Source organism: Nycticebus coucang, chromosome 1 (genome assembly GCF_027406575.1).
Source record: "Nycticebus coucang isolate mNycCou1 chromosome 1, mNycCou1.pri, whole genome shotgun sequence".
Classification (NCBI taxonomy): domain Eukaryota; kingdom Metazoa; phylum Chordata; class Mammalia; order Primates; family Lorisidae; genus Nycticebus; species Nycticebus coucang.
Window position 1 is genome coordinate 45,466,464 of NC_069780.1, and position 14,518 is coordinate 45,480,981.

Consider the following 14,518-nt stretch of genomic DNA (forward strand, 5'->3'; position numbering starts at 1 on the left):
AATCAGAAATCTTATTTCCATTGAACATCATGTTGGTGCTCAAAAAGTTTCAGATTTGGGGATATTTTGGGTTTCAGATTTTTGAATTTAGGATGTTCAACCTATAATTCTTTCAGGAAAGTTGATATTGGAGACAGGGGAGCCTTTTCTTAAAATTAACAGTCATCATTGTCTGACTCTTGTGAAATGCACGTTCGCGTTTTTTAAAAGCCAAATATAGTATAATAGTGGGAAATTTCATTCTGTTGAAGTCTAATTTTTGTTTTTAAATCAGAGTTTATGCTTTCCTGAGGTTTCCTTAAGACTTTTCTAGAACAACAAAAAAAAATTTTTAATTTCCACTGCTGGGCATGGTGGTGGCTTTATCCTTTAAACCCAGCACTTCAGAGGTGGAGGCAAGAGGATAGCTTGAGGCCAGGAGTTCAAGACCAGCCAGGACAACAAAGCAAGACATTATCTCTACAAAAAAAATTATTTTAAAAATTAGCTGGGCATGGTGGCTTGTATCTGTAGTCCCAGCTACTTGGGAGGCTGAGGCAGGAGGATCACTTTATTTTTTTTTTAATTTATTTATTTTTATTGTTAAATCATAGCTGTGTACATTAGTGCAATCAAGGGGTACAATGTGCGGGATTCATATACAATCTGAAATATTCTCATCAAACTGTTCAATCTAGCCTTCATGGCATTTTCTTAGTTACTGTATATAGACATTTGTATTCTGCCTTTAGTAAGTTTCACCTGTACCCATTCTAAGATGCACCCTAGATGTGGCCCCACCCATTCCCCTCCCTCCAACCAAACCTTCCCCCTCCCTTCCCCTTCCTTGACCCTTTCCCCATAGTCTTGTGCTATGGTTGGGTTATAGCCTTCATGTGAAAGCTATAATTTAGCTTCATAGTAGAGCTGAGTACATTGGATACTTTTTCTTCCATTCCTGAGATACTTTGCTAGGAAGAATATGTTCCAGCTCCATCCATGTAAACATGAAAGAGGTAAAGTCTCCATCTTTCTTTAAGGCTGCATAATATTCCATGGTTTAGCCCAGGAGATGGAAGCTACACTGAGCTATGATCAAGCCACTGCACTTTAGCATGGCCAATAGAGCAAGACCCTGTCTCAAAAAATAAAAGTTCTTTTAGGTTACGTTAACTTTATTTGTTAAAGCCTAGTGAATTCTTACTAATTTTTATGTTTATTTTGGTTAGCACCATTTTAATTCCTATAGTATAAATTTTAGATTTACTGTAATTTAATCTCAAACTTATGTTCTTTAAACAACCTGCATCAGAATCACCTAGGGGAACAGTTTAAAAGTAGGCCTTACCTTGGGGTGGTGTCTGTGGCTCAACGAAGTAGGGCACCGGCCCCATATGCCAGAGGTGGTGGGTTCAAACCCAGCCCCGGCCAAAAAACTGCAAAAACAAAACAAAAAACAAAAACCCAAAGTAGGCCTTACCTCAGGCTTCTTCAGTTGGAATCTCTGAGCACAGGGCCTCAGAACTATATATGTTTAATACTTACCTATGCTTGCTAATGTTTGATTTTTGACTTAGAAGTGGCTGCAGGCATTTCTCCCTTTAAACAAACAAATAATCGATTTCTATATGCAATTTTAGACCCAAACATTGTTCTGTATTAGTTTCTGAGTGTAGGGTTTTGAGTTTCTTCAATTATAGTGAAATTACTGAAATGTTTTTAAAGTTGTTGGCACTAAACTAATTGATGCACTTATTGATTCGCAGACAATGTTTGCACAGTTTCAACACAGTCGGGAAAAAGCACTTCCCTCGGATAATATAAGGCATGCTCTTGCAGAAAGCTTCAAAGACGAGCAGCGATTTCAACTTGGCCTTATGGATGATGCTGCAGAGTGCTTTGTGAGTAATTCTGATTATCCTTAAGTCAGCAGAGTATTTTTTATTTCTTATGTGATGCAAATTTGAGATAAATGACAAAAACTTTATAATAATAGAAAAGTGTCAGTACTGGCTAGTGGCTCCGTGTCCTACCTATCCTTCAAGGATGGTAAGGCTATTCTATTTTTATTTTATTTTTTTGTAGAGATTAGATCTTAATATGTTGCCCATGCTAGTCTCAAACTCCCAGCCTCCAATGATCCTTCCATCTTGGCCTTGCAAAGTGCTGGGATTATAGGCGGGAGCCACTACACCCAGCCTTAAGATACTATTTAAATCCATCTGTGTTTTGTGTTGTACTTTTGGTTTGGGTTATTTTTGTTACTGTAATTTTTACCAAATATTAGGCTACTAAAATATTTCAAAGTTTATTTATTGGAGCAAAAAACATGACTACATATAAATGATATCCGCTAAATGGGTGCTGTGCCTCCATAAGGTTTGCACGTGTAACGGTTCCCAGCTGCGTTCTCTCTCATTACGTGCAGTGATTCTCAGTGAGGGAGAAGGGGATTTTGGTGGTAGTTATTAGGGGCAGCAGCTCTCATACTCCCACTCCAGGTTAAAAGTCAGTGAGGTCGATTACCACCATATTAATGAGTAGAGCATTTCTTGGATCAGGCGCGTGCTTTATACACATTCTAAAATATATACATTGATTATTAAATGTCTCAGTAGAATAGATATCATTTACATTTAAGATGTAACCATTTTGTCTCTCTTTGTCCTATTTCTGTTAAGCAAATTCTGTAAATTCTTCATTCGCAAACCTTTTAAAAAGGTTTTCCTTTCCACATTTATTCTCTAACAGAACTTCTTGTTCAGGTCTCTGCCCTCAGCATAAGTAAGCCTCTTATTAGTGTACGTTCAGCTTGTCCCTTTATGGTCTATTTTATTAATAACTTCCAGATTAATATAAATTTCTTAAGGTTAATGCTTACTCTTCAAATATTTCTGCAATTCAAATGTAGACCTTTTGTTCTGATATTTGAGGCCCTTTACCCTGAACCCCCGATTCACAGCTCTTTGCTTCCTCTATAAGCTTTTCTTCCTGTTGAGACGGTTCTGTTGTGTTCCTCCTAAGAGCCTTTGCTCAAGTCCTTGATGTCTTCCTATGTTTTTGTCAGTTCAAACTAAGTCACGCCTACCAGATAATGCCATCCCAATCCCTTCTCTGAATTTCCGTAGAATTTACTATCTATAGAATCTACTTGGCAATTATATGTTGTTACTTTTTTTTTTTTTCAAATTAAAATGAGCATCTTTGTGGTTTTCTTAGCTGGAAAGCTCATTGACTAGCACATTGCCTAGCACACTTCCATGTTGATCAAAATATGTCAATGGCACACGTTGTAATAAAATATACTTTCCAGATTTCTTCTGTTTATAGTCGATCCATTGTTGAAAACATAAATATATTTCATAAAATGCTGAACTTTTTAGTTTTGCTTTCACATAAATGGAATGTATTAATACATGATATAATTTACGCAGTGTCTAGAAATTCAGACATTATTGAATGGTTTTAAATATTTGAGGACAGAGGAGGAGAAAGTTAGCTAATGAAAAGAATCTACTGGTTAAGTTTTGATTGAAAGATTATTATATTAAAGAAATCCCCCTTGTTGACCTGCATGATCAGTCTGAACAATCATGTGGACTTTGTTGCAGAGCACATCGCCTGCATGGGCTTAGTATAGATAGAGAGCCTTTATTTTGATGTAAGTTCTATGAATGGCCTAGATGATCCAAGTAGAATTTTTCCATAGTTACCTGATTTTTCTCAATCTGAGAACTCTGGGGACATAGGAAAATATTTTACGTTTTTTAATATTAAATTCTAGATGTCAGCCACCATGGGTTGATTGTGATGGGATTTAAAAAATCTTTATTAAAATCATATGTTACATTATGATGTTTCTTTCATTAAACATTCTTTAAGCTAATGCTACAAAATATAAATAATTGAACATTTGACGTATTGATTGGAGAAGAAAACCAAAAACAACAAAATGTGTGGCACCCTTAAATTTACACTTTAGAAGATTAGTGTTTTCAAGTGGTCTCCGTAAGATCAGTAGCTCATTTGTCTTTATTTTTAACTTAGGAAAATATATTGGAAAGGATTCATTTCCACATTGTGCCAAGCAGAGATGCAGACATGTGTACCTCGAGGTCTTGTATCACTCACCAGAAGTTTGCTATGACTCTTTATGAACAGGTGAGAGGGCTCACTGATTTTATTAGACATTGCATTTGTGTATTGTGATTGATGGATTAAACATGTGTTTTTACCTACAGTGTGTGTGTCGTAGCTGTGGAGCATCATCAGATCCTCTGCCTTTTACAGAATTTGTGCGGTACATTTCTACCACAGCCCTATGGTAAGAACCTCTTAAAGCATATTCAGTAACACATTTAAACATATTTATTGAGCACTTATTCTATAAAATGATAACATGAATTTCCCCTCACTGAAGTTCTGTGTAAAATACTCTTTACAGTTTATATCTATTTATATTTATAACAAGTTTTTGGCACTGGAAAGGGGAGTTTAAAAAGACCAAACTGAGGGGTAAATGGAACTGTAAATAGTTACTTCATTTGTGATAAGATGTTCTCTTTGTAATGGCCAGGTTTCCTGTCAGTTCCGCTACGTCCCTTCACGGTGATAAAAGTTAGGGTAAGCAGAAGAGAAAAATATGGATATAATTGTCAAATTATTACATTTGAGGAATCAACCTTCATGTTAAATAAAAACCTGGCGTGGTTGCCTCCTGGCCTTGACTCTTCCACATCTCCCTCTCTGTCCAGGAAACATTAGCTAGTTAAAGATCCAGAAACAATCCCTAGACCTAACATAATAAAAATTATTTGAACATTTTCTAATAGGTATTTGAGAGTATAAATATTTCGTATGTGAGAAACATTGAATAAGATCATGAATGTTTGTAGAAATTTTAATACAAAGATATATCATGGATGAATAATTATCAGTTATTATAGAATATATCAGTAGAACAGATACTTAATATTTTTTTCAATGTGCACAGTGAATATCCATTTTATATCAATTAATTTCCTGGCTTTCTTGGGTTTAACACATTATTTCCTAAATATTATTGAATAATAACCATGTAGTTATTTGGATATGTTTAGTATCTTTTTCACATAATATAAACAAAGTTAGAAAACCAATTATCGGTAATAGTCTTTTTTTTTTTCAATTTAGGTGAAAAATAGGGTGGTGTTTGAGCAAGGATTGGCTATAAATTAAAAACTGTAAAATTCTAACTTTACTCTGAAGGTCTTGTGTAAAATACAGTGTTCTGGGCAGGATCTTAGATACTAAGAATTAGATCCCCATCCATCTCTGCCTGGTCTACCCTGCTAGTTGCAGAAATGCGAACTTTGAATTCTAATTATAATATCTTTTTTTTTTTTATTGGTAATAAGTATTGAATACCAATTATTGAATGGTTACTACGTTCCAGGCTTTATGTAAGTTATCACTTTTAATCTTAACAAAAACACTATTTTCTTGTTGAAGAAGTAAGTTTAATGAGGTTAATCTGGTAATGGGATGAATTAAGACTGAAACCCAGGTCTGTCTGACTTCACATTTGTCTGGTTAAATACTACTATGCTAAGGCTGTCAGTTTTGTAAAACCAGCATGTGCAATTTTAATGAGTTTATCGGATTTAGTGCTTTTTAGTATACTTGTGAAGTGTTTTGGAGGAGTACTTTTAGTTGTTATCAAATACTTGTAGATTATTTAAACTATTGAACTGTAAATATATCCAGCTCTATGATAGTTACATTACTGTTAAGTAGAAACAGAACATCTAGACTATAAAGTAGGGTGTTTTAGCTTTACATTACATTCCTTTTTGAAAATGTTTGCATAGTTATTTAAAGGTACTTAATAACTTGATATGCAAAAATATGACTCTTGGAGAAGTTGAATCAACAATGACACAAATGTCCTGCCTTATATTAAAAGGCCAGCTTGGGCTCTGACAGAATCATTAGCATTCGTGATAGAAAGAAAAGGCACAAGTCTGGCTTAGATAACTTGATTGGGATTTCTTCATATAATCCTCAAAGGGTCTTCTAGCCGAAATTGATAACTTCGCTTCCACAACTTTTGGCCTGTGAGGGAGCCTTTCCTACAATGTTGTTCTTGTTAGGGCAGAGTTTAAACTCAAGTTTCCTTATTAAGTTACAGTATAAAAGAAACATTTGCCTTAGAAATACGTCCAGACAGAGCATCTTACCTTCACGTAGTTGCAAACAAAAATATAACTTTGTGTTATTTTATTCTAAACTTTTTTCATCATATGGAAATGTACTTTGTGCCAAGTTTTTCACATACAGTCATGTTTTAGGCAGAAAAAGGGATACACATCTGTATTGACAACTTAATATTTTTCATATGTAATTTATTAAAGTTTTAAGTTCGTAGGCCAGATTTAGGACTGCTTCTTTTTTTTATAGCAATGAAGTTGAAAGAATGGTGGAAAGGCATGAACGCTTTAAACCTGAAATGTTTGCAGAATTGCTACAAGCAGCAAATACAACAGATGACTATAGGAAATGTCCTGTAAGTGTAATTTGTAGAATATAAGAATGCTTCTGTTTGTAAGTTTGGAATAGGTATTCAGAAATTATCATGCACTCTGGGAGGCTGAGGCAGGTGCATTGCCTGAGCTCACAGGTTTGAGACCAGCCTGAGCCAGAGCAAGACCCCATCTCTCAAAATAGCCGGGTATTGTGTCAGGCACCTATAGTCCCAGCTGCTTGGGAGACTGAGACAAGAGAATTGCTTATGCTCAATAGTTTGAGGTTGCTGTGAGCTATTATGCCATGGCACTCTACCAGGGGCAACAAAAAAAAGTGAGACTCTGTCTCTAAAAAAAAAAAAAAAGAAAGAAACAAAGAAATTATCATGTAAATATTAATTCTCATAAAGAATTAAAAATGATATTATTTTAGGTAACTTTATATTATGTGAGCTATTTATCTTAGTACTATTTCTTTAAAAGCTCTTAACTTTGTGAAATGTTTAAAGTAGCATTTATTGATTGAATCTTTTCAAAGTTCTGAAATTTATTATTTGACTAATGGGAAAGTTTCCTTTTTTAAATGAACATGATAAATGATATTTTCTCATCTAATATTGTTAATGACTTCAGGGGTTTTATTTCTGCTTTTTTTAAGTTAAATTCTTGTTTTCAGGTTTACAAAAATATCAAAGAATACTTGGATTTAAAATAAACTTATTTAATTGATAATTAAAACAACTTGCTAGAAGTCAATTTTAGTATACTAAAGAAGCAAATTTCAAATGTATTAAGATTGTCATTATATAATACAAACTGTATAAGGCTTTGCCTGTGCTATATAGTTTTTGATAATTTCAAAACTTACCTTTTGTGTTTTTTTGTAGAGTAACTGTGGCCAAAAAATAAAAATTCGCCGTGTTTTAATGAATTGCCCAGAGATTGTCACAGTTGGTTTAGTCTGGGACTCTGAGCATTCTGACTTGACTGAAGATGTTGTTCGGAATCTGGCAACACACCTTTATCTTCCTGGGGTATCTTAACTTTTTTATTCTCTTTTATTTTTAAATCCTTCTTGCAGAGATGTCCAACTTGGGGTCCCATGGGCCACATGCAGATTTCAGGAGACCTTTCTTCCTTAACTGTGGTGTCAGATATCCTGAAAAGTATGCCCAGACCTTTTTTTTTTTTTTTTGCTAATCAGCTTTCCCTTATCTTTTGTGTATTTAATGTGTAGCCCTAGACAATTCTTATTCTTCCAGTGTGCCACAGAAAAGAAAAAAGGTTGGACAGGCATCTTCGTACACTATGATACTCTTAGTTTTGTTTTTCAGGACAAAATTTCTTTCTGAAGAAAATAATATTCAGATATACTTTTAAAGATAAGTGGAATCAAATCAGGGTAACTGGAATGGCTTTTCCTGCATAGACTAGGAATGACTTTCAGTTACAGACTCAACTATTTCATGCCCATTTTGTCTTTTACTTCAGAACGATGATGATAGATCATTTCTGGTATATATTATCATTATTATGAATATTATTAGTCTAGAAAATTTATGATATAAAATTTCATGTCAGCAGTGATGTCTTAATATGCTCGTTTTTTTCTTAAGACATTGTTACTTTCTTAATATATTTTGAATTAGCATATATTACAATTAAAATTTTAAGTATCTTTTAGGTAATATGTTTAATGTATATTCAGATAATGTGATTCAGTGAAGAATTACCAGCAATGTGTAATTTATCTCCATGTGGAGTTTACCTATGTTAATTGTCAGTCATGAATTTAGATGCTGTATTATTATTGAACTAATTTGTAGTCAATCCATTTTATTGGACTTAAAAGTTTTTGTGGACAAATAAAAAGTAATAATTCTGTTAATACATTGTTAGCCGGGCACAGTTGCTCATGCCTGTAATCTTAGCACTCTGGGAGGCCAAGGCAGGTAGATTGCCTGAGCTCATAGGTTCGAGACCAGCTTGAGCAATTGCGAGACCCTATCTCTAAAAAATAGCCAGGCACTATGGTGGGTGCCTGTAGTCCCAGCTACTCAGGAGGCTGAGACAAGAGAATCACTTGAGCCCCAGAGTTTGAGGTTGCTGTGAGCTATGTTGCCATTGCACTCTACAAGGGTGACAAAGTGAGTAGCTGTCTCAAACAAAATAAAAAAAAAACAGCACAATGTTAGTGGCACCTTGAGTAATATATTATTGGATTGGGGCATATACATGAGAAATTTTTTTATAATGAATCAAATACATAATTCATCAAATTATTTCTTACGTTTAAAAAAGATATAGTATTAAATGTATATTATTAATTTTTTAAACAGCTTTTTTATAGAGTTACTGATGAAAATGCCAAAAATAGTGAACTTCACCTTGTTGGTATGATCTGCTATACCAGCCGACATTATTGTGCCTTTGCTTTTCATACAAAGACTTCCAAATGGGTATTTTTCGATGATGCAAATGTGAAAGAGGTAAGTGCTACTTTCACGAACTGGAATAATTAATTGCTGAGGCTTTTATTTTTTTAGGAATAAATGATGTAATAATGATATTCAAAATTATATTATGTAAAATAATAAATGAGCATAATCATAAAATTTTTAATTTCAAATGTCTTTTTATTCTTGAAATTTGTTTTGAAGCTGACTTTTAAACCAGCCTATTATATATATATTTTTTACTTTATTTATTTATTTATTTTGCAGTTTTTTGGCCAGGGCTGGGTTTGAACCCACCACCCTCGGCCTATGGGGCCAGCGCCCTACTCTTTGAGCCACAGGCGCCGCCCGAAACCAGCCTATTTTTATACTGATAAAAAATTGAGTAATGAATGTTAGTATACAAAAACGTAATTGTCGGGGATTCTTATGTCCGTGACAGTCGGTCTTGTCAGATGCATAGTTATGGTATGTATTCCTTTGTAGATGATTCACAATAGTTTTATATAACCAGTAATGAAAACATGATTGTCTTTTTTAATTTCAAAATATTACGGGGATACAAATATTTTTGATTATACAGATTGCTTTTGTAGTGCTTGAGTCAGGGCCGTAAGTGTGCCCATCTCCCAGACAGTGTTCATTGTACCCGTTAGGTAGGTTTTTGCCCATCTCCTCATTTCCCTCACTGCTTAATTTCCACTGAATTTTACTTTCCTCTGTGCACTTGTAGGCTTATTGGTTAGTTGCAGTTTAATGAGGAGTATATGTGGTACTTGTTTTTCCATTCTTGAGGTACTTCACATAGGAGGATGGTCTCCAGTTATATCCAAATTGTTGCAAAAGGCATTGGTTTGTTCTTTTCTATGGCTAAGTAGTATTCCATGGTATACATATACCAAATTTTGTTAATCTACTTATGAACTGAGGAGTAGTAGGGCGTATTTTACATCTTTGCATTTGTGAATTTTGCTGCAATAAACATTCGTGTGTAGGTGTCTTTTTGTTAAAATAATTTCTTTTCCTTTGAGTACATAAATACCCACTCGTGAGATTGGTGGATCAGATGGTAGGTCTACTTTTAGTTCTTTAAAGAATCTCCATTCTGTTTTCCATAGAGGTTGTGCTAATTTGCATTCTCATCAACTATGTATAAGTGTTCCTTTCTCTCTGCATCCACGCCAGCATGTTGTTTTTGGACTTCTTAACAAAAGCCATTCTAACTAGGGTAAGGTGATATCTCATTGTGGTTTTAATTTGCATTTCCCTGATTATTCATGACAGCATTTTTTCGTATGTTTATGGACCATTTGTCTATTTCTTGAGAAGGTTCTGTTCGTGTCTTTTACCTACTTCTTATGGCATTGTTTATTTTTTTCTTGATTTGCTGGAGTTCTGGTAGATTCTGATTACGAGCCCTTTTTCAGATGTGTAGCTTGTGGATATTTTCTTCTGTTCTGCAAGCTATTTGCTCTGTTGATTATTTCCTTGGCTGTGCAGAAGCTTTTAATTTAATCAAATCGCATTCATTTTTTTTTGTTGTTGTTGTTGCTGTAATTGTCATTGGGGCCAGTAGCCTCACTGAGTTTTAAAGACCAAAATTGGAGTTCACGGAGGCCACGATAATTAAAATTTACCGAGTAGAATACCAGAAAGAAAGCTGCACAGAAGGAAAGTTCTGGAAGTTGATAGAGGGGTCCCCTTGAATCTTTGGCTGAAAAGTGATCTGTGCATATGTGGGTTGGTTCTGCACAAGTGCCAGGGTGGTGGAGAGAGATGAGAAGAATCACTGGAAAATAGAAGGTAAAACAATTTGCAAAAGCCATACAGGGTTAGTAATAGTTTCTGTGCCTAACATGAAGAGTGGAGAGATGTTGTAACACATAGACATCAGCTAGAAGTCTCAGAACAGTATTGCCTTGATAATGAGACTGAATTATTCCTAGATTGAAAGTTGCTTTGGACCTGACATTGAAAAGCTTAAAATTAAGTCTTGAGAAGACCGGGCTTATCCTACTTTTAAACAAAGAATAAAACAAAATTCTACCACCCAGTACTGGAAAATTGAATGAAATTTCAATGTCCTATTTCAAAATGGCATTCAATTAAAAAATACCAAATATGTAAAAAAGGAGGAAAAGAAGACTCATAACCAGAAGAAAAAATAATAAAAAAAGATAAGAAATGATAGAGAAATATCAGACAAGAGTATTAAAACCACTTTTTATACGCAATAGAACCTCTGTTAGTTAACCACCCAGGAGACTATAACAAACTGGTCAACATGCAGAGGTTGTCAACATAGGGAAGTAGGCCTGCTGTCCTGATATGTACATACGGTGTAAGTCTGCTCTACAGAAGTTAGGTCAACTTACGGGGTGGTCAGCAGAGGGGGGTGGTCAGCTGTGGAAGTTCTATATATAGATTTCTTAGATAACATTACAGAATTTTATGAACCATAAGAATAACCAATAACTTAGATTCCATCAAAATTGGAAATTTTTGTTCTTCAGAGATGCAATTAGGGGAAAGAAGTGACAAACCATAATGGACTGGGAGCAAATATTTGTCAAACATATATCTAATGATGCCTTTATCCAGAATATTTGAAGAGCTCTTACAATTCAATAATAAAAAGATAAACTCAATAAAACATTGCCCAAAATGTTTGACAGTTTGCCAGTGAATGGCCTTTGAAATGATATTCTATGTTAGCCACAAGGGAAATACAAATTTAATTCACAATGAGGGTCTGGTACTCACCCATAATAATAGCCAAAGTTAAAAAACACCGGCCATACCAAGAGTTGGCCACGATACGGAGCAGCTAGATCTCTCACATGAGGCTAATGGAGCTATAAAATGGAACAGTCACTGTAGAAAATAGTCTGTCAGTTTCTCATGAATTTAAACATATATCTAACCATAAAAACCTGGCAGTTCCACTCTAGTGACCACATAAAATTTGTACTTGAATATTCTCGGTGGTTTTCTTCATAACAGCCCAAACAGTCCAGCAGCAGGTGAATGGATAAACAAACTGTGTTACAGCTAAACCGTGGAATGCACTACTTAGCAGTCAGGATTGAACTATCGATGCATGCAGTAATGTGGACACATCTCAGAAGCATCACGCTAAGTGAAAGAACCAAGACGTAGTGACCACATGCTATGATTCTCTTTATGTGGAATTCTGAAAAAAGAAAAAACACAGGTATACAACAGGGGTCCTCAAACTTTTTATGCAGGAGGCCAGTTCACTGTCCCTCAGACCATTGGAGGGCTGGACTATAGTTAAAAAAAAAACAAAACAAAAACTATGAACAAATTCCTATGCACACTGCACATATCTTATTTTGAAGTAAAAAAACAAAATGGGAACAAATACAATATTTAAAATGAAGAACAAGTAAAGTTAAATCGACAAACTTCCAGTATTTCAATGGGAACTATGGGCCTGCTTTTGGCTAATGAGATGGTCAGTGTCCAGTTCCATATTTGTCACTGCTAGTCGTAACAAGTGATGCAAGTGTGCATCCGTTAGTCTAGATCTGGTTGGAGATTTCAGATGTTTCATTCTGGAAAACGTCTGTTCACAGACATAAGTGCTACCAAAGATGGTTGCCATTTTGAGTGCATGGTTCCTGAGATTAGGATATGTCTCAGAGGGGAGAGATGCATAGAAATTAGGAAGGCTGCTTGACTTGAATGCATCTTTCAGAGAGTCACAATTCTGCAGTTCAGCCAGTTCCATTTGGTAAATTGTATCCACATTTTCAATGTCAATAGAAAATGGGTTACGGAAAAGCTGTATGTCCTGTTCATGGAGATGAAGCTCTTTAAATCTAAATTGGAACTCCTTTTGCAACTTTTCCAGTGAATCCACACGTTTTGTGTGGAAATGCAACCAATGTTTTTTCCGCTAACAGATTTTGAGTTGTGGGGAGATGGCAGAAATTTTCTTCCTTCACTTGTTTGATGAGGAGGCCTAATTTTACTTCATATGGTTTCACATGTGATTGCATATCACAGATGAGCTTCCCCTTTCCTTGAAGTTGCACATTGAAACTGTTGAGTAGCTCTGTTACATCTGTCAGAAAGGCAAGATGCTATTTCCATTCTGCATCATTGAGCTCTGGTACCTCTTTGTTTTTTGAAAGCAGAAAAGCTGTAATCTGCGGAAATAAGTCATAGAGATGTTTCAAAACTCTCCCTCAACTCAGGCAACGGACTTGTGTGTGGTACAGAACATCTTCTTGGGCAACATTTAGCTCAGACAGAAATTCCTGAAATTGTCTGTGGTTTAATACATCAGCTCTAATGAAGTTAACACAAGATACCACAATTTTCATAACAGAGTCCCACTTCAGTGATTTACTACACAGCACTTGTTATTGGATGAGAATGGTTATGTTTGTCCATCTCTTGGTTAATGCGAGCAATTACTCCTTTCTTAGACCCCACCATGCTAGGAGCACCATCAGTTGTCACACAGGCTAGTTTAGCCCAGTCCAGCTCCAAACCATTCACAGTTTGGCAAACCTTTTCATAGATATCCTCTCCTGTATATGTTCCTTTGATGCTTTGCAGTGCAGCAAGCTCTTCTGTGACTTCGAAATAGTCATTCGTCCCACAAATAAAAATTAGAAGTTATGCAGAATCATGAACATCATTACTTTCATTGAGTGCTAAGGAAAAATAGGCAAGTTTTGTTGCGGAGTTTCGCAAATGCTAATGCAAATTGTCTCCCATTTCTTCAATTCTTCGTGTAATTATAGGTCCTGAAAGACTCGCTGTGCTAAATAAATCGGCCTTCTCTGGACACATCTCTTTGGCAACAGAAAGAAGGCATTTTTTAACAAATTCTCCTTCCACAAATGGTCTGCCAGTGCACACTATTAGCGTGGCAACTTGAAAAATTGCTCACAGTGATGAAATATTTAGCTGCTTCTGCTTCACAAAAGTATTTTGCTGAGTTGTCAATGTATTTTTCAGTTTTAATATTTTATCTTTTCTCACTTCTCCGACCAAACAATCATATTTATCTTTATGTTGAGTTTGATAGTGTTGACGCAAATTGTATTCTTTGAACACAGACACTATATTCTGGCATATCAAACACACAGCTCTTTCCTTGTACTGCATGAAAAAGAAATCATAAGTCCACTGTTTTTTTAATATCCTACACTCTGACTCAATTTTTCTCTTTCTTGATATCATTGTTTCCTAGGGATTCCAAATTGCTGTTAGTAAAATATATATATATATATATATATATAGTGCTACAAAACAATATACCAGCAATAACTTTGCCCACACAGAGAAATATAGACTGCACTGCCCATCAGTGCAGTCTGATCAGTGTCCATCAATGCAGCCTTGCCAGTCCACATCATTTCAGCCTCACCAGTGCCCATGTTGGTGGAACTCTGCTTTTACCTCACGCTCACACTGGTGTGGTACGGTAACCTGTGCAATTACAGAGCGGGTTCCTCCACCACCTTTCCAATTCATACTACCCCGTGTGAGCCACACTGCGATCTGTGAACTCGTGCAGGAATCTGATCGCATGAGAAGACC

At 35.4% G+C, this 14,518-nt stretch overlaps 1 protein-coding gene across 1 annotated transcript in view; it reads left to right on the top strand.

The window, feature by feature from the left end:
• USP53 (ubiquitin specific peptidase 53) overlaps positions 1-14,518 on the top strand; it is a 64,448-nt gene that overhangs the window by 25,007 nt on the left and 24,923 nt on the right. The window contains exons 4-9 of the mRNA XM_053572567.1: positions 1,746-1,880; positions 4,027-4,140; positions 4,221-4,303; positions 6,418-6,523; positions 7,370-7,516; positions 8,822-8,971. Of these exons, the coding sequence (XP_053428542.1) occupies positions 1,746-1,880; positions 4,027-4,140; positions 4,221-4,303; positions 6,418-6,523; positions 7,370-7,516; positions 8,822-8,971 (735 nt within the window). The remainder of the gene's footprint in view (positions 1-1,745; positions 1,881-4,026; positions 4,141-4,220; positions 4,304-6,417; positions 6,524-7,369; positions 7,517-8,821; positions 8,972-14,518) is intronic.